At 31.9% G+C, this 26,489-nt stretch overlaps 1 protein-coding gene across 1 annotated transcript in view; it reads left to right on the top strand.

Moving 5' to 3' along the window:
- Nucleotides 1-26,043, top strand: part of LOC126749611 (uncharacterized) — a 43,246-nt gene extending 17,203 nt beyond the window's left edge. Inside the window, exons 3-4 of the mRNA XM_050459318.1 lie at nucleotides 10,390-10,766; nucleotides 25,560-26,043. Of these exons, the coding sequence (XP_050315275.1) occupies nucleotides 10,390-10,766; nucleotides 25,560-25,835 (653 nt within the window). The 3' untranslated portion in view covers nucleotides 25,836-26,043. The remainder of the gene's footprint in view (nucleotides 1-10,389; nucleotides 10,767-25,559) is intronic.
- The last annotated feature ends 446 nt before the right edge of the window (nucleotides 26,044-26,489 follow it).

The raw sequence follows: 26,489 nt of genomic DNA on the forward strand, positions 1-26,489 counted from the left end.
TTGCTGTTATATAACTGAGCGTTTTTCCAGTAATGAGCCAGAGAGGGCATATAAATCAAACCCATCCACATAAGAGGAAGTTTTCAGTAGAATTTTTTATTGGTTTTTTTCAGCAGAATTTTTTATTGATGATGCATTTGTGTGGTATAGGAGTGTCAAGTCAACTGTTGGTGATTGGTGTTCCCTAGTAAATAAATTAAATAGAGATGATGAAATTTGGGATCAGATTAAGAATAGAAAGCAAAAGAAGGGAGAAAGTACTCTAGTTTTCATTGCTCATTTGGAGGTTCTTTTTGTTAGGCTTTCTCGTGTGCCAGCAGAATGTACTAAGATTAAGTTTCTTAAGAATAATTTGTCGCCTGACTTCATTGATAGATTGGCTTTGATAGAAATTAATTCCATTTCTCAACTTTCTGAGCTTTGTAGGAAACTTGAAGAATCTGATTATTTAAAGAATAAAAATAAAATTAATAATGTTTCAGAAGTATCTACTAATAAATTTTCTAAAATCGAGTTTTCTAAAAATTATTCTAATAGAAAACCTTTCTTTCAAAATAATAATAAAAATAAAAACTCAGTGGAAGAATTTGCAAATAAACCTAGTACTTCTCATGATATACAGCAAGGCTCCAAAAATCATGAACATAAATCAACTAATAAAATAAAGAAAGAGTTAATATGTTGGAATTGTCATTTGGCTAACCATTCTTATTATGACTGTAAGGGTCCAAGGACTGTTTTTTGTTTTAAATGTGGAGAACCAAATGTCAAAGTAAAAGATTGTAAAAAATGTCAGCCAAAAAATGACTAAGGGGGGTGTTTCATAGAGGCAATGTCACCACTACTATCCCTCAAACCTCTATAGCTTCTTTCACATTTTCTACTAATCAATGTAAATTAAACAAATCTTTTAAAAACTTAAATTTTAAACCTAACTATTTTAACAAATTGAGCTGGGAACATTGGCTTGCTAAGGTTTCTGATTTCATGAAAACTACTATTATAAAAAATAAAGTTTGCCCTCAAGAACAAATTTCACCACTATTCATCAATAAACCTTTAGATAATAGACCATATATACTTGTAAAGTTGTTTGATGTGCCCATTACAGTTTTGCTTGATTCTGGAACTACCTCTTCAGTTGTAGGCTCTAAGGGTATAGATATTTTAAATAAATTGGGACTAGAAATTAACAAGACAGAGCTTAAAAATGTTTGTACTGCTGATGGAGAAATGCGGTTTTGTTTTGATGGTCGTCCTCTTAATGAAATTACAAAATCTGCTAGTTATCCATTGCCTAATATAGATAGAATTTTAACCTCGCTTCGAAATGCCAAATATATTACATCAATAGATCTCAGGAAAGCATTCTGGCAAATTCCTTTTGATGAGGCTTCTAAGGAAAAAACAGCATTTGCGGTGATTGGTAGGGGTCTTTTCCAGTTTGTTACTATGCCCTTTGGACTTAAGAATGCTCCTCAAACTCAACAGCGTCTTGTGGATGCTATTTTTGGTCCTCAATATGAACCAGGTGGAGGAAACAAAAATGGGAGTATTTTTACATATCTTGATGATATTCTTGCCATTAGCAGTGATTTTGAGTCTCATATTAATCTTTTATGTGAAATTAAGCAAAAACTGCAAGAGGCTGGACTTACAGTCAATTTAGAAAAATGTGATTTCTTTAAAACCTCATTAAAATTCCTAGGTTATATCGTGGGTTCGAATTCTCTTAGGACTGATCCAGATAAGGTCTCTGCTATCGTCAATTATCCTCGTCCAAAGACGACTACGGGAAATTAAGCGTTTTGTAGGACTTTGCTCCTGGTATCGCCGTTTTATCAAAGATTTTTCTACTTTGATGTCTCCTATTAATGATCTACTTAAAGGACGGAAAAAGGGTCAATCAATTATATGGAATGATGACGCAGAGATTTCATTTATCAAAATAAAGCAGTTGTTAGTTTCGTCACCAATCCTTTCACAACCAGATTTTTCAAAAAGATTTGTTATTCAGAGTGATGCCAGTGATACAGGCTTAGGAGAGGTATTGACTCAGATGATAGATGGGGAAGAAAAGGTTATTGCTTATGCAAGCAGATCTCTCACTAAAACTGAGAGAAATTATTCTGTTGTTGAGCGAGAGTGCTTGGCTGTCCTTTTTAATATTGAAAAGTTTCGTCCTTATATTGAAGGAGTCGAGTTTACAGTTATCACTGATCACTATAGCCTGTTGTGGTTAAGTTCGTTAAAGAATCCCAGTGGTAAATTAGCTCGTTGGTCTATTCGTATGAGACAACATACCTTTGATTTAGTTCATAGGAAAGGTTCTCAGAATGTTATCCCAGATGCATTGTCTCGATTATGTAACTCTCAAGAAATAGAGGATGATCATAACTCTTTGAGTAATGAAATGGTGATTGGAGAGGTTGATATAGACAGAATAGATATTTATTTTGATAACTTGCGTCGAAAGATTGTAGCTCAGCCAGAAAATTATCCCCAATGGAAGGTTGAAAAAGATTATGTTTCTAAGTTTATTCCAAATCGACTCCCTATGAAGGTAAATCTTCCTGAATGGAAAATGTTTGTACCAAAACCTCAAAGGACTGAGTTAATAAATTCTTATCATAGTCATAAATTCTTATCATTTCTTGTCGATTAGTTGGCACCCAGCTTTTATATTGGGCCTTTGGATACATTGTTGAGCGTAAATGTTTGTTTGATTTACCAACAGGGATACGACTTCTTCATCACAAAATAAAGAAAAGAAATCAAAAGGACTAGCATTTTGCATTGTTTCTATTAGGTCCGGGTTTATGCCTACTTCTTCGGAATTCGTATTATAATTTATGTTTTTAACCCTTTTCTGATCAGGTATTTGCCACTTGTCAGATATGGCAACATTTTCAGATGCCGGTACCTGCTCAATATTTAACTTTTCATTTCTTAAAACTTCATTTTTCTAATATCATTCTCACTGTGCGAATCTTCACTACCTGGTTCATACTCTGGATCTACATCATTGTCAAAAAAGTCTGAAACAGACGATGATCCGCTCTCTGGTTCTACAGTGTCAAACAAATGCAACAATCTCTTCTCTTCTTTGGAATCCATTATTACCAAGAACAAACAAAGTAGTAAGGTTAAATAAGTATATATTTCACTGCCACGCACATAACCAAGGCACATAAGCAATGGTTCAACATCCTTGCAGAAATAGCTGCAAGCGAATTATTGATGAATGCAAAGAGAGTCACAACAACAGGATCAAAAACAAACTGCTAAACTGCCCAAATGGAACAAGATCTTTCTCGTCGGTATCGAAAGCCGTTAGTCAAGGATTTGCTAAGTCGGCCTTGCCACCCTTAACAGCAGATGATGGTTCTATCGCGGTAACAGCAAGGGAAAAAGCCAACTTACTGGGTAAACTCTTCGCGTCCAATTCTACTCTGCACTCGCAAGGCAAAACACCGCCATATTTGCCAATAGTGAATTCATCGATGGGAGAAATTTTGTTTCTCCAACGAATTATAAAAAAAATTCTTAAAAGCGTAGACACCAACAAAGCTTCTGGATCCGATGGAATTCCAGCCCTAGTACTAAAACGTTGTGCAGACGAATTGACTCTTCCCTTATGTAGACTGTTCACGGCATCGTATAAGCAGGGCTCATTTCCAACAAGGTGGAAAACCTCTCAAGTGCAAGCTGTACCCAAAAAGGGAAAGAAGACGATGCCGTCCAATTACCGCCCGATTGCACTAGTTCCAGTAATATCGAAGATTATGGAGAAAGCAGTCAACCAACAACTGTTAAGATATCTGGAATCATCTGGACTAATCAGCGATCATCAATACGGTTTCCGAAAGCTTAGATCTACCAGCGATCTTTTGGCCTACGTCACACACTTGTGGACGGAGGCCATGGAGAAGCACGGCGAGTCCCGCTCAGTCGCTCTTGACATTTCCAAGGCATTTGACAGAGTGTGGCATGAGGGACTACTAACCAAGCTCTCCTCAATCGGCATACAAAACTCATTATTGAATTGGATCAAAAGTTTTCTTAAACAACGAACAATCCAAGTAGCCGTCGATGGATACCTCTCCGACAAATTTAATATTAACGCTGGAGTCCCTCAAGGATGCATTCTATCTCCCACCCTTTTCTTGGTATATATCAACGATTTGCTAGGAACCACTGTCAATTCAATCTACAGCTTTGCGGACGATAGCACACTTATTTTCACATTTAAGTCCGCCAAACCAACGACAACCGCAAGTTCTCAGAATCTTAGGCAGCAACAAGTAGCTTCAACCAACAACGATATTAGAGCAATCTTGGGGTGGAGCGATAACAATTTGGTCAATTTGAACGCTAAAAAAACGCAGGCTGCAGTATTTACGATGAAGACTAACCTTGGTGGCCCGGAGCTGGTTATGGCAGGGAAAACATTGCCAATGTAATCATCTTTACATCTTCTAGGAGTCGAGGTCACCAACAGTGTGTCCTGGCCTGACCACGTTGCCGAGGTCGCCAGGGCGGCTCTCAAAAAACTCGGAATGCTTTTCAAAAGGAAAAAACTGTATACACCAGAACAGCTGCTGACTCTTTATAAGGCTCACATACGCCCTTCCCTCGAGTATTGCTCGTATGTCTGGAGCTCTGCACCCAAGCATAGTTTAAACCTGCTGGATTCTATACAGAAGAGAGCTATTCGTCTTATCGACAAACCAGAACTGACAAAGAGTCTGGATAGTCTGGAGCACAGGAGAAAGGTGGCTGATCTGTGTTTATTCTACCGTTATTATCACGGTAAGTGCTCCTCTGAGCTGGCAGGGCTGTTCCGGCAAGAAGGACGCGTCTAGCAGTTGCGGCTCATCAACATCGAGTCCACCTGCCTACCCCAAGGACGTCGCTGTATCGGGACTCATTCATCTGGAGAACATCTTCTTTGTGGAACGAGCTTCCACCTTCCTGTGGTGACATAGGACTTTCCTCTTGAGCTTGTGTTTACCATTAAAAAAAAAATGTGCTCATTAAAGTGAAATCATTCATTTTGTAGAAGTTTATAAAAAAAAACCCATATTGTTGGGCACCAAAGTATACGTAATACTATAATAATGATTTTAAATTTACATGATTTTCTTTTTTGGGTTGTCTGTATGTTATTTTAATTGCTACTAAGAGGCCTTTAAACAGGGTAATAAATAAAATAGGGTTATCTATCGTTCACTCATTTTAATGCTCTTTTTACGTTTTACTCGAAAAATATACCTGAAGTTTATATAAGAAAAATATAAATATTATAAATTTTTTTTATCACCTATAATTTTCTTAAAAAGCATTTTTCTCTTAGGCAAATATTTTCTGCAAAAAAAAACGTTTTTCATTAATAATACCCTTGCCCCCCCACCCACCCCACACTCCTTACCAGTAAGAGATTGGTTTCAAAAATCCGTATTATTTCCAAAATAATACGCATGAATTACAGCTGCTTTTGTCGTTAATATCCAACCTAATAAAATAGCTTGTTATATAATATAGACCCGTTGTTAATAAAATAGACCCGTCGATTTTATTTTCAAGGGGGACACTTAAAAATCACAAAATCACTTTCCCACCGACAACCCCCTAAGCGGGGGTGGCACTACCCCTAAAATCTTAAATGGGAAGAGGGGTCGAGTGATACCTCATTGGAAAGGTCTTTTAATTCTCTTTACAAAGGTACTTGGTTTAACGCAATTTAAGTAAGTACTTAAAAGAATTTGCTTTAGTTCACTATCTCAATCACAGACCACGTTGGTATTAATATTAATTTATATACGACAGGTAATAAATATCATTAGAATAATGCGGATGAACTAGAGAACGGATCAGCCAAAAAATATTTGTAAAATTTTCTTGTTGACCAAAACTAAAAATTGAATTATTCTCAATTTATTCTAAATGTAGTACGCTGTTAAAAAGGTGATTTATAGTGCGGGACTTTGTTTTTTTTAGGTAATACCTATTTTTAAAAATAAAAATGGTGCATACAACGGCAGGAAGAGTTGAAATAATTGAATTATGTTTTGGAAATAATCAATGTGCTAATAGAACGGCGGAATTATTTAATATGCGACATGAAAACAGCAAGGTGCAGCGAAAGTATGTATTGCAATTTGTTTCCAAATTTCGAGAAACTGGATCAGTGGCGAATCGCAAACGCAATATTGAAAATCCCGTAAGGAATGAAGGTATGGAAGTGGCTGTACTAGGGCATATTAATCTAGATCCTACATTAAGTACCCGTCAATTGGAAACTGTCACAGGTATTAGTCGACGTAGTATCCAAAGAACTCTAAAAGCTCATAAGTTTCATCCGTACAAAATACATCTTGTGCAAGGGCTGAATGAAGATGATTTCGATCGGCGATCACAATTTAGTGAAATTATGAGTGAACGAATTATTAATGACCCAAATTTTTTGTTTAATACGTGTTTCTCTGATGAAAGCTCTTTTTTCCTGAATGGCTTGGTCAATCGTCATAACTGCCGATATTGGTCCGACAATAATCGTAGACTGTATCGTGAGGTACACACCCAATACCCACAAAAGTTAAATGTCTGGGCTGGTATCATTGGTGATAATTAAGTTGGTCCATTTTTTTTATCTGGAAATCTGACAAGTGAAATGTACGTAGAGCTATTACAACAGGCCAATTGATCCAGCATTGACAACTATAATTGAAACTCAAAATGACAGATACGATGAGGATAGATTGATGTTTCAGCAGGATGGTGCCCCACCACATTATACGTTATTCGTGCGAGAATATTTGGATCGGACGTTTCCAGGACCATTGGAAGAAGAGATGCTATTGAATGGCCTCCACGATCGCCGGATTTATCACCTCTAGACTTTTTTCTTTGGGTCACTTAAAAAGCAAAGTTTATGAGACTGAACCCACTTCGTTAGAAGATTTACAAGGCAGAATTGTAAATGAGTGTCTTCAAATCACGCCTGAAGTATTGCAGAACGTGGGACAACGCTTTGAGCAAAATCTTTTTTATTGTATGGAGCCATTTTGAACATTTATTATAAGCTTATAACACTTAAGCAAATTCTTTTTAAAAATATTTTTGCGATAATTTTTTGAATGACTAGAATTATTTAATTAAAGTCAAAATATTCTGTAATATGATAGAGCTATCTCATTTTTTTGTCTCATAATTTCATAATACTTGATGGTTTTGTCCTACTGCCTGGCATTGTTTTTTCGTACGTACCTTTAGTAGTCTATGATAAAGTAAAAATATTGAAAATTACCTTTTAAGGTTTAAATGCGAAAATTTTAAAAAGTACTTACTTAAATTGCGTCAAGCCAAGTACCCTTGTAAAGAGAATTAAAAGACCTTTCCAATGAGATATCACTCGACCCCCCTTCCCATTTAAGATTTTAGGGGTAGTGCCACCCCCGCTTAGGGGGTTGTAGGTGGGAAAGTGATTTTGTGATTATTAAGTGTCCCCCTCGAAAATAAAATCGACGGATCCGAGCGTTTTTTTTTAAAGTTAATGGACTGCCCGTAATTGGCTCTGTTTCGTTTTCGATGTGCCACCCGGTATATGTATATTATTAAATATATTATTAATACAAAAACAGTGCTATTAGATTGGATATTATGGATGCAAAACGGTGATTTTTCAAAAGAATTTCTTACTAGGCAAATGTTTGGGGTGGGTGGAGGGTATAAGGGTTGTGCTGATGAAAAACAGTGCGGAAAATATATATTCAATATTTAATTTAATAACACTGTTTATTTAAATTTAATGTATAATTTTATATATAAATATTTAGTATAAAAACAACATTATTAGATTGGATAATAAAGTTCAAAAATCGTGATTTTTCAGAAGAATCTCATAAAAAAAGAACATATGTTGGGCGCCAAAATATAACCAACGCGAAAAAGGTTTTAATTAAATTAGTACTATTTTATAAATTAAAATTTTTACGATGCCTTGTCAAAATGCTGTTGCAAGTAGTCATTAAAAAACTCCCTAAGAAAGAAAGAAAGAAAATGTGCTATATTACGTAAGAATAATCTTGTGTACAAGCATCCTACAAGCTAAAAAAAACAAAACAAAAATACAATTTCAAAAATTGACAAAACAATGAACAAAATTAAACACAAGAAGACGAAACCTTTTGAACATACGTGAATTAAAGATAACTAAATAAAACAATCAATTACTAAATAAAGGTAAACTTGTTGACAAAACTAGAGAAGAAAAAAGGAAAAAACCAACATGTCCAAGGTAAAAACCTATCATTAAAAAAGTCATCCAGGTTATAATATGCCTTAGCCAATACAAGCGTCTTTAATTCTCTTTTAAATTTCTTAACATCCGATATATGTCTAACACATAGAGGAACATGATTGTACATTTTTTTACTTATGTAAATTAATGAGTTATTGGTAAGGGAAGACTTATCTATATATAATAGGTAGGGGAACATCATTTACACGACGAGTCAAATGGCCAGTATCAGAGGGTAGTTTGGGAATTTTGTGAATAAGAGCAGCTGTTTCTCAGATAACAGTATTCCTTGATCCACACAGTCAAATGCTTTGGATAGATCACAAAACATTGCCGCCGATGACTCTCCAAAATTCAAGGACACATAGACGCTCTCTAAAAAGCTAAAAACAGCATCATGAGTCCCTTTACCGGCTTGAAATCCAAACTGATTTGCAAACAAAATGCCATTATGATCTAAAAAGGACAAAATCACCTTATACTATAATTGATATATTGAGGTATCAATGTGCTCCTTAGGATGAAATCATTGGTCTTGGTAGAGGGTTGCAAACATAATGTTGAGTTTGAAATTTACAAAAAATCATCCACATTGTTGGGCACCAAATTATATTTAATGATACAATAAATAAAAATAAATAAAATAGGTTCATCTATCATCATATCTATCGTTCACTCATTTTAATGCTCTTTTTACGTTTTACTCGAAAAATATACCTAAAGGTTATATAAGAAAAATATAAATATTATAAATTTTTTTTATCACTTATAATTTTCTTAAAAAGCATTTTTCTCTTAGGCAAATATTTTCTGCAAAAAAAACGTTTTTCATTAACAATACCTTACCCCATCACCCACCCCACACAGCTTACCAGTAAGAGATTGGTTTCAAAAATCATTATTTCCAAAATAATACACATGAATTACAGCTGCTTTTGTCGTTAATATCCAACCTAATAACATAGTTTAGTTATTTAGATTTTATATAATTATATATATGTATGTTATTAAATATTTAGCACAAAAACAGTGTTATTAGATTGGATATTATGGACGAAAAACGGTGATTTTTCAAAAGAATTTTTTACTGGGCAAATGTTTGGGGTGGGTAGGGGGGTAAGGGTTGTGTTGATGAAAAACAATGTTTTTGCAGCAAATATTTATTCAATATTTAATTCAATAACACTGTTTATTTAAATTAAATATATAAATATTTAGTATAAAAACAGCATTATTAAATTGGATAGTAAGGACGAAAAACAGTGATTTTTCAGAAGAATTACATCAAATATTTAAGGTGTAGTAATCGAGTTTAAAATAGATGTTTGAATTCCGTGTCAATTTTCTTAAATGCCTCCCTTTTGTACACTAGTGCAGCTTTGGTGCAGTAAAAAAAAAATCACTAACAACTTGTCAATGAGAGCAACTTCTCATTATTTTACAAGTTATTTTTTATCAAAATGGGAGTCTCATAACCTTATTGGCAAATTATTAGTCACCCCTTGGGCCCAATGGCACCCTAACCCCAATATTTTATATGGCACCTGTGTGACAAATGAAAGGTCTTTTGGACTCATATTCACCTGCACAAGAATTTTGCGACCTACACATGTTTCGTAGCACCACACATATTTAAGTTAAAATAAAAAAATAAATATATAAAAAAGATATTGCTGACGTTCACATTATATCCGGTTTAAAAACTAAATAAAATAAAAGTACATAAAACAAGCAGAATCATACAAATATAAATAAACATAATTGAAATTCCAAAGTAATTTACTAATTTTATATTACCTGACAAAAGAAGCCAAGAGTGGGACAAACCCGTCAACCTAAAGTTAATTAATAAGGAAACTAACAAAAAAAAAGTTGATCAAATCTGAGACCATTGACTTTGTGTCCCTCCAATCATCTCTGAATTTTCATTATTAAGAGGTCTCTTTGAGAAACATGAACTACTTTTTTCAAATTTGACTTAGATTGTTCGAAATTAGGTCAGCCATTAAAGTATTTCACCTACTTCTAGCAAACCCTGTACATGTATAAATTTAATTTTCAAAAAATGCGTCTCTCTTGACCTTCAGACCGCCCCATCAAGGTTTGCCCGAAATGCACCGGACAAATTCGGGACACCCGAAACTTCGCTTTGGAAAAATTAACCGCCAAAATTAACTACTCGTGCAAATACCGAGATCACGGTTGTACTGTCGTTCGAAAATCCGAAAATATTAGGGAACACGAACGATGCTGCGAGTACGGATCCTACAATTGTCCCTTAGCAGAATGGGTGGACTGCGACAAGGTCGCAACTAGAACGGAAATTATGAAGCATGTACGAGCCACTCATGATTCGTACATCTTAAAAAGCGACAAAATTGTTGTGCCCTTTGGTGGTGGTGGGGGTGGAGATCAACCCCTCGAAGGTTCCCATATCATTGCTTATGCGAATCGGCTATTTGTGGTAAGTGATCTCTACTGGTACTTAAGACTACCTCCTTGGAACATTGCATGATGTCTTTTTCATAGAATATATAATTTTTTCTTAATATACTGAATATTTTTTAATAGAGGGTTGCAAATATAATGATGAGTTTGAAATTTAAAAAAAAATCATCCACACTGTTGGGCGCCAAAGTATTTTAATGCGAGAATTAAGATTTTAAATTGATACAATTTTTTTTTGGAATTATTCATTCTGATAGAGAGTTGCAAATTTAATATGAGTTTAACATTTTTGGAATGTTCTAATGTATTTCTGGATATTTCGGAAATAATTTAATGGAGAAATCAAAGCGTGAAAACAATTGTGAATATTTTTTTGGAAAAGGATAAATAAAAAATGAGCGGTTAGAACGAAGTATTTTAATAGAAGTTTTAGCAAATGAACGTATTACTATTATTACAGTCTAAAATAGGACTCTCAAAACCTTATTAGCAAATCTTTAAAAAAAAATCTAATTTTATTTAAGAAAACTAAACAGAGGTCTCAAAAAGATTGTTTCTGAATTTCTATGAGAGCCTCAATTTTTTCTTAATTCCCTGTATATATTTTGTCATGTGTTGTAATTTGTAATAGCTAAAAAATGTACTCTAATTAAGTTCTTATATGTTTACAATGCAAGCATCCAATGTTGCCACCGTGTGTTTTTTTTCTAGATGTTCTTGTATGTGTGTAAATTTAGCGAATATATATAATAAACCGAAATCGAGAACGCAGCATATGTCGTTTGCCAGCTACCTATTTAGTCATTTAATTGATATAACGTCCGTATCTCCTGTAATTCCCAAGGAATTTTCATAATTTTTTCTCCAGATATTAACAATGAATAACTAAATCGATTTATGGTGATTGCAAACCTCTACAAACTACGGTTTTTTTTTGAAAATTAATTAAAACTTCAAATGTTGATGAAATGCCTTTCCTCTTGTTGATTCATCTCCATGCTATAGTGAGTATATATTGCTTAAACAATAATTTAAATAATATCAATTGTTTCCTTGCAAATTCTTTTAAAACATTAGGACCTTTATAGTGGTTTTTCAAGTCCGGTTTAAGCTCGGTTGAATTAAATGTGTTTTCCCGTAAGATCAGTGTTACCTGTTTAATTGAAACCTTATTTATTTAGATGGTCTTGATTTTGATATTCTGTTAATCTGGTTGTGAAAAACACGTTGCAAATAGGAAAACTGTATAAAATGCCTGTGCCACGTCAACAAAATGCTTGAAAGAATGGCACATTTAATTTAGTAGCTCAATAACTGCCAAAGGATTTGGATAACTTTTTTTTTAATAATATATAATAAACGTCTAAACTGATTTGCTATGATTGCGAGCCTCTACAAAAGAATGTTTTTTTGATAAAAAATTATAAAATTGTTAGATGTTAAAAAATATAAACGGCTATAACACCGAAAGGAGACGTTTTATTCATATCCTTTGTGAATAGGCTTAACCCCCCACCCACCCCACACAACTTGCCATAAAAAACATTTTTTTTCAGAAAGCATTTTAAGAAAAAAAGTTCCTATGAACATATGTCCTAAATGTCTTAACTTTTGAGATACAGGGTGTCAACGTTTAAAAAAAAATCAGTTTTTTAATAATAACTTAAACAGTAATGTAGAAATTTTTATGAAATTTGGTACATGTATTCATTGCATCAAGACGCATTTTTTGCTGTGCAAAAAAATTTTCTCTGCCAGTGGCGTCCCTACGGGTCTTCTATTGAATATTTTTAGTGAAAAAAAATACTACGCCACCGCTTTTTCTTAAATTAAAAATTATTTTTAAAAAGACTTTTTAGCAAATTTGATTTCTTGGTTTTGTTGTCGGCCGAGGCATGGTTTTCGCTTAAAAAAATGAAAACAATTTTTCTTATATAGAACATATGTTCATAGGAACCTTTTTTCTTAAAATGGGTCCAGGAATCACCCTCTTAAATATTAGCACGTCTTTAAGGAACACCCTGTATATTCAATATTGAATTTAATAATACTGTTTATTTAAATTTAATATATAATTGTATATATAAATATTTAGTATAAAAATAGAGTTATTAGATTGGCTAATATGAAGGAAAAAGTGATTTTTTAGAAGAATTTCATTAAAATTTGAGGTGTTGTAATCGAGTTTAAAATTGTAATTTTTTTAAATGCCGACCTTTTGTAAACAAAATCGTCTATCATATACGTATATTCTACAGTTAAATATACCTTGACCTTATACGGATTGTTTCACATTTAAACAAGGTTTTTTCATGTTTTACTCGAGAGCTTTATGGGTATGTGAGAAAAATAGATACAAAAACTATTGATTTTTATCCCTCATAATTTTTCTAAAAAGATTTTTCTTCTTAGGCAATTATTTTCTACAAAAAAAAATCTTTTTTTATTAACTCTACCCTTAACCCTCCACCCACCCCACACAATTTACCAGTAAGAAATTTTTTTTCGAAAATTTATTGTTATCCAAAATAATGCGCAAGAATGCATGATGAACAGCTGGTTTCGTCGTTAATATTCAATCTAATAACACAGTTTGTTTATTTAAATTTGTTATAATTATATATATGTATTATATAGTATTATATAAATTAAAATATTTACGATAGAAAATTTGCTCTTAAAATGCTGTAGCCAGTAATCTATATATATAAAAGAGTTTATCCTGACTGACTGACTCATCATCGCAGAGCCCAAACTACAATAGCTAGAAACGTGAAATTTTGCCAAAGGGTTCCTTTTATAATGTAGGCACCGGATAAGAACAGATTTTTCGAAATGCCACCGATAAGGGGTGTTAGCGATATGATAAATATCGCATAGCGGCATAAAACTGATTAATAAATCCGATTGAAAATGTGCCGCTGTATTATTTATATTTTGGTAGACATAACAACAAGGCGGGTCCATGCGAGACTGATACCCGAGAGGTGACTCGACTCAGTCTTACCGCTCGCTCTGCATCTAACGAATCATTTTTAAGATTATTTGTGTCTTGGTTTTATAATAATTATATTATATTAATCACGGCCTTTGACCTCAAGAAAAACGGTGTGGCAATTGTGGGTTGCATGTACTATCAATGAGGCGAGGCTTTGGATTTTAGTTTTGTGTATTGTGGGTTGCATGTATAATCATTGAGCCGTGGCTTCGGATTTTATTTTTGTGTATTGTGGGTTGCATTTACTATTATTGGAGGCCTGGATTCGAACTTAAGAACAGCTGTCTGAATCAACTGGATAAGATAAGTTATATTCTGTGGTTATGTTATAGTTATTATTTGTCGTGTTATTTGTACCGTTCAACAACTTTAACGATTTTACGCATGCTTTCGCACCTATAGTGTAGCGTTTTTGTTTATAATTTTTGTTAATATGACTGTAGCAAATTTAAATATTAACGGTGTTTTTATACCGCACATTGTTGTACCGATTATTGGAGACGGCGCTTGCCTTTTTCGACCAATTTCCTATATATTATACGGAACCCATGATATGGCTGAACAAGTACGCGGGGAAGTAGTGGCACAAGTTATGGAGTGTTAGGACGATTTTTCCATTTTATCGCACGACAGAACCGGTAATAATTTTAATAGCGCAGCTGCTTACCATGCCGAAATGTCTCAAAATCACACTTATGGTGGTTATTGTGAATTAACAGCCGCTGGCCAAATTTATCCTTTTTTGTTGGAAATTTATCACGACGGAGGGTTATTACACATATTTGGACTTATAAAAAACCCTATCAACGATTTTTCAAATGGGCATTTTGACGTGTACAAACTTATCCAAAATGAAATTACAACGAACGCCCAAATTTATAACAATCTCTCTATTGGAAAAACAACGGGCCGACGCCGCCGTACGAGAGTCTTACCTGAAATCAGAAAAAAACAGCTTAGAAATGCCTCTATGAAATACGCAAAAAGTAAACCAGAAATTCATCGTGCCGCTGTCATGACGTATCAGAAAAAAAAACAGAAATTCATAGAGCAGCTGTTTTTGAATACAACAAAAATAATCCCGAAAATCGGTTAGAAAGGCGATTGCTACCATGGAAAGTAAAAGCCTTATCTGGGATGATGTATGATTCTGCCGTAGATTATGAAACAGACAAAATTGTTGCTCTAGGTGATATGAATCATAAGTGCATTTACTGTAATGCTTCAAAATGGAAAGAAGAGACTCCTGGTATGTGTTGTGTCAGTGGTAAAGTACGCATTCCAGCTTTAGTTGGCTTGCCAGAACCTCTTAATGGTTTAGTTATGAATCTTCATACAGAGCATACACATTTTATGGATTGTATTCGTAAATACAATAGTGCTTTTCAAATGACATCCTTCGGAGCAAAGAGAATTCAGGAAGGTCAATTTATGCCCACTTTTAAAGTGCAGGGACAAGTTTATCGTTTAGTTGGCAGTCTATTACCTTCACTACAGAAAGACCCTCAATTTCTTTAGATTTACTTTATTGGGGAAGATGAACGGGAAGCCACGTTAAGATGCAACAATTTTGCTAATTTAAAACCAAAGTTAATTAAACAATCGCAAGCTATGTTGCATGAAAAAAATCGTATATACGGGATCTCAAAACAACTTTGCAGAAAATTCCCAACGATTGCAATAAGTTCGAAGTTGTTATTCATTCACAGTGGACGCTATAATGCACCTACGGCAAGTGAAGTTGCTTTGGTCATAGTCGGGCAACAATTTGAAAAACGAGATATTGTTTTACAAAGCCACGATAACAAATTGAGACGTGTCAGTGAGTTGCATCGCTCATATGACGCCTTGCAATACCCACTAATTTTTTGTTATGGTGAAAACGGTTACTCTATCGATATATCAAAATATAATCCGGCAACAAAAACGCCTTTGTCAAAAACCGCTTCAAAGACAAATTGTTTAGGAGGCCAATGCTTGGAAAAATATGGTTTGCCAAAGCCCATAAGACACGAAGATTCCATACAAAATAGAGAATATATCAGAGAGATAAGTTATGACACTGATTTATTGGCACATGAAGTATCCAACAAGGAAAGTTCCTTAACAGCAGAACAAAAGCCTATATACCAACAAATTTTAAATTGTATTGGCGATACCACAGGGAAATTATTCTTTTTGGATGCTCCTGAAGGTACCGGTAAAACGTATCTTCTAAATTTATTGTTGGCTAACGTATGCAAAAATTGCCTTAGCAGTGGCATCCTCAGAAATTGCTGCTACTTTGCTAGATGGTGGTAAAACGGCCCATTCTGCTTTTAAATTGCCCTTAAATTTAACCCATACAGAGACACCACTATGTAACATTTCGAAACAAAGTAACATGGCTCAGGTTTTTAAAGGAACTAAACTTATAGTATGGGATGAATGCACGATGGCTCATAAGGGCGCCGTGGAGGCTCTTAACAGCTCTCTAAAGGATATCAGAGAAAACGTTACTTTAATGGGCGGAGTAACTGTTCTTTTAGCTGTAGACTTTCGACAAACCTTACCTGTTGTGCCAAGGGGAACACGAGCCGATGAAGTAAAAGCCTGTTTAAAATCGTCACATTTATGGCCTTACATTAAAAACAAATATGAGGGTTTTTTAGGAGGTGATGTGAATATTGGTCAGTTTGCCCATACTTTGCTTCAAATAGGTGATGGAATATACCCCTCAATCGATGGTAAGATTGCTATAGCACCAACTCTAGCCAAAGTAGTTAAAAACTTAACCACCGAAGTTTACCCCGACAATGGGAATATAAAAGAGAAACCTATTAACTGCTTATGTGAACGTGCTATCCTTACTCCCAAAAACGACAAAGCCGCTGAAATAAATCACCTTTTACTAGAAGCGTTTCAGGAAGAAGAAATGTAATACAAATCTGTAGACTCCTAATTCAAACTGATGCGCTGTGAACTATTCCGTTAAATTTCTAAACACTCTTAATCCTCCTGACCTTCAACCTCATAACCTAATTTTTAAGATTGGTGCACCCAGACCTCCCAAGCTTTGCAATGGGACCAGACTGCAAATAAAAGCTCTCCACCGAAATGTTGTAGGAGCCACGATCATCACCGGCTGTGCTCAAGGGGAATGTATTCATACCACGAATTCCTTTATTACCATCAGATTATCCATTTGATTTTAAAAGGCTGCAGTTTCCACTTAAAGTCTGCTTTGCCATGACTATAAATAAAGCTCAGGGACAGACACTTAAGACAGTTGGAGTAGATCTTAGGGAGGACTGGTTTTCACATGGGCAATTTTATTTGGCCTGTTCGAGAGTAAGTTCTGCAAGTACCCTAATAATTTTAGCACCTGAAAGCAGCACCACAAATGTAGTGTACAAGGAAGTTCTAAATTAACTTTTACTTTTGAAATGTAAGTTTTTAGCGTTTCGTGTAATATTTACGTTTTTTATTATGTTAAAGCCAGTAATTTATGTTTAAGAATAAACAAAAAATAAATTTTGATACTGATTATTATTTACATAAATAAAAAAACCTGTCCATCTCAACTTTCCGCGGACGAAGTCGCGGGTACCACGCTTGTATAATCATTAAAAAAACTCTCTAAAAAGACATCCTGGATCCAATAGTTGATACAGGTGTCAGTGTGCTCATCAAAGTAAAATCATTCTGTAAAGGGTTGTAGAAGTTTTTCAAAAAAAAAAATCACTTTGTTGGGCGCCCAAGTATATGTAATACTACAATTATGATTTTAAATTTACACGCTTTTCTTTCTTGGGTTGTATGTATGTTATTTTAATCGCTATTAAGAGGCCTTTAAACAGGGTAATAAATCAAATAGTAAATAAAATAGTAGATCAATATCCATTGTTCACTTATTCTAAAGCTCTATTTACGTTTTCCTCGAAAACCTGAAGGGTATATAAGAAAAATCCAAAAATTATAGATTTCTTTATCACTTATAATTTTCTTAAAAGGCATTTTTCTCTCAGGCGATTATTTTCTGCAAAGAAAAACCGCCCTTACACTACCCTTACCCCCCACCCACCCCGCACAACTTACCAGTAAGAAATTGTTTTCAAAAATAATACGCATGAATAACAGCTGGTTTCGTCGTTAATATCTTATCTAATAACATAGTTTGTTTATTTCAATTTGATATAATTATAAATATATGTATATTCATAATTATTTAATACAAAAGCAGTGCTATTAAATTGGTTTTTTAGATAAAAAACGGTGATTTTTCAAAAGAATCTTTTACTGGGCAAATGTTTGGGGTGGATGGCGGGTTAAGGGTTACGTTAATAAAAAACAATGTTTTTGTAGAAAATATATATTCAATATTTAATTTAATAACACTGTTTATTTAAACAACGAGCGCAGTTGCCACATACCTTTATCGAGAGATTATTTACGGTCAATATTCACATTGTTGCCGTTCTGGTGATTTATTGAATCCAGACTTTAATTATTATTAATGATTAGTATAAATATAGGACAAGATATTGTTGGATATTAAACGAATTTTCTTTTTCCTTTATAATACATAATGCAATTGAGTTTTTGCTAATTACAATAATTTATTACATGACCTTATGTCCTTCTGTCAAAATTGAATACTCACTGGCAACATGGAATACTAAGCATGTTTATCAACAAAATATCCCCTCTGCCCCTTGTGTATCCAATGTTTATTCTAGTGTATTCAATGTTCTAAGACTACCTCAGATAAATTAAGTTAAAATCATTATTTATTTATTCATTTAATCTACCAGGTACCTTAAAAATAATAATTAGTTATAAAAGTGGCCCAAGAAAAGTGCTGCCTGCAGAATATTTTGAAGTTTGATGGTCAGATGTTAGAGGGAGTTACAGGTAGTTCTAAAAATTTAACATTTAATATTTTACAAAAAACTTAAAGCAAATTATTATCGTAATAATCTACAAACATTTCCGCACAAAAAAAGTTTTAACAAAGAATATTATGAAGTGACCTAATATAAAAAAAATTTAACAAAACAGAAAAAACACACCACATAAACGGGAACGTAAAAATATGTTAGTTTAAAAAAGAAGACTTTTTTTTTTATTTTCATTAATTGAGCTATTTTTTATTATTTGTTTTAAATAAAAAAAAAATTGAAAGTAAGATTTCTAAGGTTTATTTAATTGGCACTAATGTCAAAAGGCTATGGAAAGGGTTAATTTTAATTATATTTCGTCCTCGTTGCTTAAATAAGAAAACAACGTAAATGTTTAAAGACACCCAAGCAACACATATTATTTATTATCAACCGTATATGGTCAAGACATGTTTATTAAAGTGTAGAATATAGGTATATAATATACGATTCTGTGTACAAAGAGGAATAAAATTTCAGCATTTAAAAAATTGGTACGGGATGTACATGTCTAGTTTCTAAACTCGATAACTACACATCAAATATTTGATGAAATTCTTCTGAAAACTCACAAATTTTCGTCCATATTATCCAATCTAATAGCACTGTTTTGGTATTAAATATTTATTAATATAGATTTATATAATTATATCAAATTTAAATAAACAAACTGTGTTATTACATTAGATATAACCGACGAAGCTGTTATTCATGCGTATTATTTTGGAAAACAATGATTTTTGAAAACAATTTCTTACTAGGAAAAAATTTGGGGTGGGTGGGGGGGGTAAGGGTTGTGTTGATAAAAAACAATGATTTTGTAGAAAATATATAATCAATATTTAATTTAATAACACTGTTTATTAGTGTAAAAACAGCGTTATTAGATTGGGACATATGGACGAAAAACAGTGATTTTTTAGAAGAATTTCATCAAATATTTGAGGTGTACTAATCGAGTTTTAACACTAGATTTGTACATCCCGTGTTTTTCTTTGCCGACATTTTCTCCCTTTTGTAAACAGAATCGTATATGATATACGTATATTCTACAGTTTAATAAATATTTCTTGACCATATATGGACACACAGAAAAATCCCGAAGGATTTTTTCACATTTTGTTGTGTAAAAAAAAAATTTAATTTTAATACACAATTGTTAGATAATATCTCACAGTCCTGTATAAAAATTCTCAGGCATTTTGTATATGTTTTAATGTGTATATTTCATACAATTATTACATTATAAATTAATACACCATAAGTGGATATTAATTATTAAAATAATGTGTATAAATATTCCACTTTTTTTTTTTTAATCCAATGCAGTTTGGTAAAAAATCTAATAAGCAAGTATATTTTTACTACAATTTTTAATTAATTTTTTATTCTGGCTTGTGTTGATTTTATTTACAATTGTGTAGAATAAAAAAGATTCCTGCTAATAGCCCTTCACAATTATAGAATTTTAAAACATGTATTGTGTAGTTATAATACACAATTGTGTATAAAGGAGGACGCGCCCGACGCCCTTGCCTTTGCCGCATTCAATATTAAACAGTTGTAAAGGTATGCATCAAAATTTGCAGTCGATTTAAAGTTGTTAATTGAAAATGATTTAATAGGATATTTAAAAATAAGCCCAATCAGCATAAGTTCTAATTTTATTTATTTAAATAATATCGTGATAATAACACGCGTAAGGAAAAAGGAAACGTAACTTTTTTAATTGGCGGTGTAATCTTTGAGATAAATTTGATTTGGCAGCATTGCTATAATTCCCAGTGCCACAGGTGTTCAACTGTTCATTCTTCGGTCCTTCAGTCAACCGGCCGGCATGGCATTAATTTGTTTTAAGGGTTTTTCGTTTCGTTAAGTGTTAAAATTGCATAAGAAAAAAATGGATATATTCGTTGAAGATAAACTTAAGCAGTGGCGTTTATTGGGGCAACTCCAGGAGCAGTTTGTAGGTAGGTAATTAGGTAAGCACCATATTTTTTTTGCATTTACTTACTGTATACTTTGGAATTTACTGGATATTTTGATGTTTAGCCAGGTAGCTGGTACCTATTTAGTTTTTCAGTGATAACTGATAACTTTACTTATAGAATATATAAGTACCTGTTATGTACCTATAGTTATGTACCTGTAAATAAAACCCTTAGCTTAAAACTATATGTTGTTAATATGTAGGTATGCACCTACATAAGAATTTTCGTTAAGTTCCTAATTACGTGCCTATTAGGCATTTCTATTTTCTTTTAAGTTTTTTCGTTTTGTTGTGTCATTTATTTTTATTACGTGATTTTGAAACAAATTGATCAAGGGCGATTTAAAACGAAATAACAATCATTTTGATTTCCATGGGATATGAAAATCCGGTATATGTAAACATGCCAAAAAATTCTTGTAAACGAACCACTCTATTGTAAACGACCCAAAGCTCATAACTCAAAAAATTGACCAGATATCATTTTGAAAATTTCTACACATAATCCATGGACAATTTCGTTAGACACCTATTTCAGCATTTTTCCAAATTCGTGCGAGATTTTGAAAAAAAAATATATTTTCGAAACTATTGATTTTTTTTCTATTTATTCGACACAAAGTTCATAACTCAAAAAATTGACCAGATATCATTTTGAAAATTTCTACACATAATCCATGGACAATTTCGTTCGACACCTATTTCAGCGTTTTTCCAAACTCGTACGAGAATTTAAGAAAAAAAACATTTTTCGAAACTATTGATTTTTTTTCTATTTATTCGACACAAAGCTCATAACTTAAAAAATTGACCAGATATCATTTTGAAAATTTGTACACATTATCAATGGTGAATTTCGTTCGACACCTATTTCAGCGTTTTTCCAAACTCGTACGAGAATTAAGGAAAAAAAACATTTTTCGAAACTATTGATTTTTTTTCTATTTATTCGACACAAAGTTCATAACTCAAAAAATTGACCAGATATCATTTTAAAAATTTCTACACATAATCCATGGACAATTTCGTTCGACACCTATTTCAGCGTTTTTCCAAACTCGTACGAGAATTTAAGAAAAAAAACATTTTTCGAAAATACTGATTTTTTTTCTATTTATTCGACACAAAGTTCATAACTCAAAAAATTGAGCAGATATCATTTTGAAAATTTGTACACATAATCCATGGTCAGTCATTTTTATATTTTTATACAGTCAACACATTTTTAAATTCTACATAAAATGTTAAAAATGTTCATGTATCATAATGTCATACTTGTTAACTATTTTTTTTATTAAAAATTTTTGTACCCGTTTACCCCTTTACGTTGTAAGGTGTTGAAAATGGCACTTTTTATGACTTTAAAAGGGATCTAAAGATAATTCTGTTATGAAGAAAAAACAGATTTCAATTTTCCATTTCGTGTTTTTAATTTAAACTTTTTAAAGGATTTCTAAGGTTTTTTCTATTTTTAACAGAATTAGCTCTAAAGCCTCCTTAAGTTATGAAAAGTGCAATTTTCAACACCATGTGTTAAAAAAAATTGATAGTTTTGTTAACAATTACCCGCCTGATATACTGTAGATGTTTAGTAATTACATACATATACATATATGTACAGGGTCATTTTTTATATTTGCGAGCTCATATACAGGGGTAAATATTAGTGATAGAGAAAAACTTTTTATGTAAGAGTTGCATACTTTTTTCCGTATTATCTTTTAGAGTTATAAAAAAAAACAAAAGCGCATAGCAAAGTTGATAAAACAATAGCTGATTTTTTTAAATGAAACACTATATATTTTCTGCCAAATCGAAAGACCTTTTTTCCCTGATTTTGAAAATTTATAGGTTGATAATATTTGGAGATAATATGAGCCGTTTTTGAGTTATTTAAGTTTAAAATTTTTATAAATTAAAATCGTGATCACCGATCATCATGGAGTGCCGAGACGTTCCGCATACTTCAACGTGACATATTAATTGTTATTATATCGATTTAATTCAAATTAAAGTTCTTACCTTGGAAAATCACGACTAATTTAAATAATTTAACTTAATTTTAATTGACTTCACTTTAACTTATTTAATTTAATTAAAGTTTCTTTTAAAGTTCTCTAAAAACAACATTTTCTTATGAGCTGGGTTGGTCTAAATTAAAACGACACATAATTATGTCTCGGCACTCCATGATCAACTTGGCGAACACGATTTTAATTTATAAAAATTTTAAACTTGACTAATTTAAAAACAGCCCTTCCAAATATAAACAACATATATATTTTTGAAATCAGGGAAAAAAGGTCTTTAGATCTAGTAGAAAATATATAGGGCGTTTTATTAATTAAACTCAACTTGCTATTGTTTTATTAACTTTGCAATGCGCTTTTGTTTTTTTTTTACAAATCTATAAGATAATACAGAAAAAAGTATGCAACTTTTGTATAAAAAGTTTTTCTCTATCACTTACATTACCCCTGTTTATGGGCACGCAAATATAAAAAACGACCCTGTACATAAATGTATGTGTTTATTAGCCTTTAGGTTAAAATCCTGTTTTTACAACTAAGAATTTCCATTTTAAGTTCCTATTTGCGTTCCTAATGTGTATTTGTAATACTACTACTAAAGTTTTTTTTGTTTTGCTGTGCAGGTTATGTGTACTTTTTTAAAAGGTATTTAAATAAAAAAATGTTTTTTAAAACAATTGAATTTTTTTTGCCCTACCTATACAACTAAAATTTTTATTAAACATAAATGTTTGAGCATTTGGAAAAAACAGTCAATTTAGGAAAATACATATACAATCAGTATTTTTCTAATATGACTTCTTTTCTTACCAAACGTTGGGCCTCACTTATTTCCCATTTTTTACAAGACTTGTTTTATTTTAATCAAATTATGACCTATCCTGTTTTTTCCAGGCGCCCTAGAATTTATTATTACACAGATTTATGACGAAATTCTCTAAAATGTATTTTAAATTTTTAAACAATTTGTTTATTTTTTTTATACAAATATATTGATTGTTTTTAAATTTTTATAAATATAAATACAAAACATTGTAATAAAAAACTCCAGTTCTTATGTTAATTTGATATATTTAAATTTATAAAACAATATATAGTATTATTATACACAATTTGTAATAAAATTTTATAGTTGAAATGAAAGAAAATAAAATATATTGTAAAAACAACCTACACTAACATGTATTTAAAATGCACAAATTGTGTTTTTTTCCTGTACATACCATGTTAAAAAAACACTAAGAGTTTGCTTCTTTACTGAACAATTATATTAAATAAATATAAAATATTGTCGAATTTAAGTACACAAATAGTGTACTATATATGCAATAAAATAAATCAAATTGATACACAATTTGTTGATTATAGAACCACAGTTGTTTAAACACAATGGCATAGAGAAATTCTACACAAATTGATTCTGTACCATTTCCAGAATCAAATTGTATGTAAAATCTATACAATTGTTGAATTTTTATTCACCTATTTTTAAGAGTCGATTTTTTCACGTTTAAATAAGTTTTTTTTCACGTTTTACTCGAAAACCTTAAGGTTATGTGAGAAAAGTATAGATACAAAAACAATAGATTCTTTAATCACTCATAATTTTTCTAAAAAGCTTTTTTTTTCTCAGGTAATTATTTTCTGCAAAAAAAACCGTTTTTCATTAAACCTACCCTTACCCCCCCACCACCCCCCACAACTTACCAGTGAAAAAATGTTTTTAAAAATCATTGTTTTCCAAAATAATACGCATGAATAACAGCTGGTTTTGTCGCTAATATCTAATCTAATAACACAGTTTGTTTATTTAAATTTGATATAATTATATATTTATATTGTATATTAATATTTAATACCAAAACAGTGCTATTAGATTGGATATTATGGATGAAAAGCAATTTTTCAAAAGAATTTCTTACTCGGTAAATGTTTGGGGTGGGTGGGTGGGGGGTTAAGGGTTGTGTTGATCATAAACAATGTTTTTGCAGAAAATTATTAGAAAATATTTAATTTAATAACACTGTTTATTTAAATTTGATATAATCTTATATATAAAAATTTAGTATAAAAACAGCGTTATTAGATTGGATAATATGAACGAAAAACAGTGATTTTTTAGAAGAATTTCATCAAATATTTGAAGTGTAGTAATCGAGTTTAAAATTTTAATTTTTTAAATGTCGAAATTGTTATACACAAGAAAACACAAGACTAAAGAAGAAGTTTTATTAAATTTTATAATTTACATAGAGAGAGCAAAACTTTAATAATTAACGGACAAAATTAAAAATATGACCAAAGCAGCACTAACAGCTGACATGACATTAAAAAGACAAAGTTGCATGACACATGACAGTTAACTTAAATGTAGTACAATTACCGAGTAAAATATAGGAAGGCAGGTTTGCCAAATCTATCTGTTTATATTAACAGAAATTTTGTTCCTTTTGTAAACAGAATAGTATATAAGTCTTATATATATTGATGTATATAAGTCCTATATACATCAATATATTTATTGAATCAACTAATTTTAGTACTTTGGAAAGCATACATGTATGCACTCAATTCTTTAGATTTCATATTTTATGTGGATAATTGTATATTTGACTTGAGATGTCGATGTTACTTAAACAACAAATTCTGTAGTTTAAGTTAGCATAAGGGCACTATTGTAATAATTTTTTTTTACTGTAACTTTTTGAATTTCCAAAGCAATTTGTGCCTTTAATATATTTAATTGCACTATTGAGGAATTAAAAATTGGGTTAAGAAATGCATTTTACCTCCGCAACTTTAAATAAGCCATGCTAAATTAACTAATACACATTTGATTATTTATGTTTTATTAAGTAACGCCGCCTTTTAGGTTTGCTACCAATATAAAACGGAAAAATTCTATTGGACCTTACAATTGGTCGGGCCCATCGAGGAGTGTCAACTGTACAGTTTGAAAGTCGAGGTTATCGATAATTCGAAACAAAAACTGCATCATTCGGCCAAAGGTGTTTGCGTGCCTGTAACTAAGAAGGCGGACTATTTTGCTAAAAGAGAAAATTACATTTTATTTTATTATGATCAGATTTCTCATTTGATATCGGATGAGCGGCTGACCTTTAAGGTCAAGGTTCTTAAGTCCTTCTAAATTTTTTTTTATTCAGTGTGTTTATTAGTTAAATATTTTAAGTTTGTTGTATTCAGATTGTGTTTTGTGTTCAGTTATAGACCATAATGTAATAATTTCATCCTGATATTTTATATTCCTTATTAAACAAATCTGTCTATTTTTTTATCTTTTAATGAATATTTGTTTTTTTTTGTGTTTATAACTAATTAAATATGTTTTGAATTAATTTTTGTGCTATTAATGTAATTGAAGGGTAGATGTCTTATCCTGTTCCCATCATCCAAGGGGGACACAACAAGACTGAGTTGTGTCTAATTACTCGAAGGACCAAGACCATATGATTAAAAAATAAAACAACACTTGTACACATGTAATAAACAAATTTTACTCTTAGTTTATATATATATATAATCTATACACTGATTTCAGTCATTATATACACTGTACAACTTCTTTTTCTTTACATTACTTCTTAAACTTCACTCAACAACAAGGCACTATTGACATAATACTAAAATTATTCATATTATGTCACCATTTTGCTTCCATTCCAAAACTTGGGTTAAACGAGTTAATACGTTTAAGTATTTAGGGCACAGAGAACTTTATCATCAACAGAGCACAAAACCAATTTATATAAGAGACAGTACAGGGAGCTGGAGCTATATCATT

Source organism: Anthonomus grandis, unplaced genomic scaffold, assembly GCF_022605725.1.
Source record: "Anthonomus grandis grandis unplaced genomic scaffold, icAntGran1.3 ctg00000375.1, whole genome shotgun sequence".
NCBI lineage: Eukaryota > Metazoa > Arthropoda > Insecta > Coleoptera > Curculionidae > Anthonomus > Anthonomus grandis.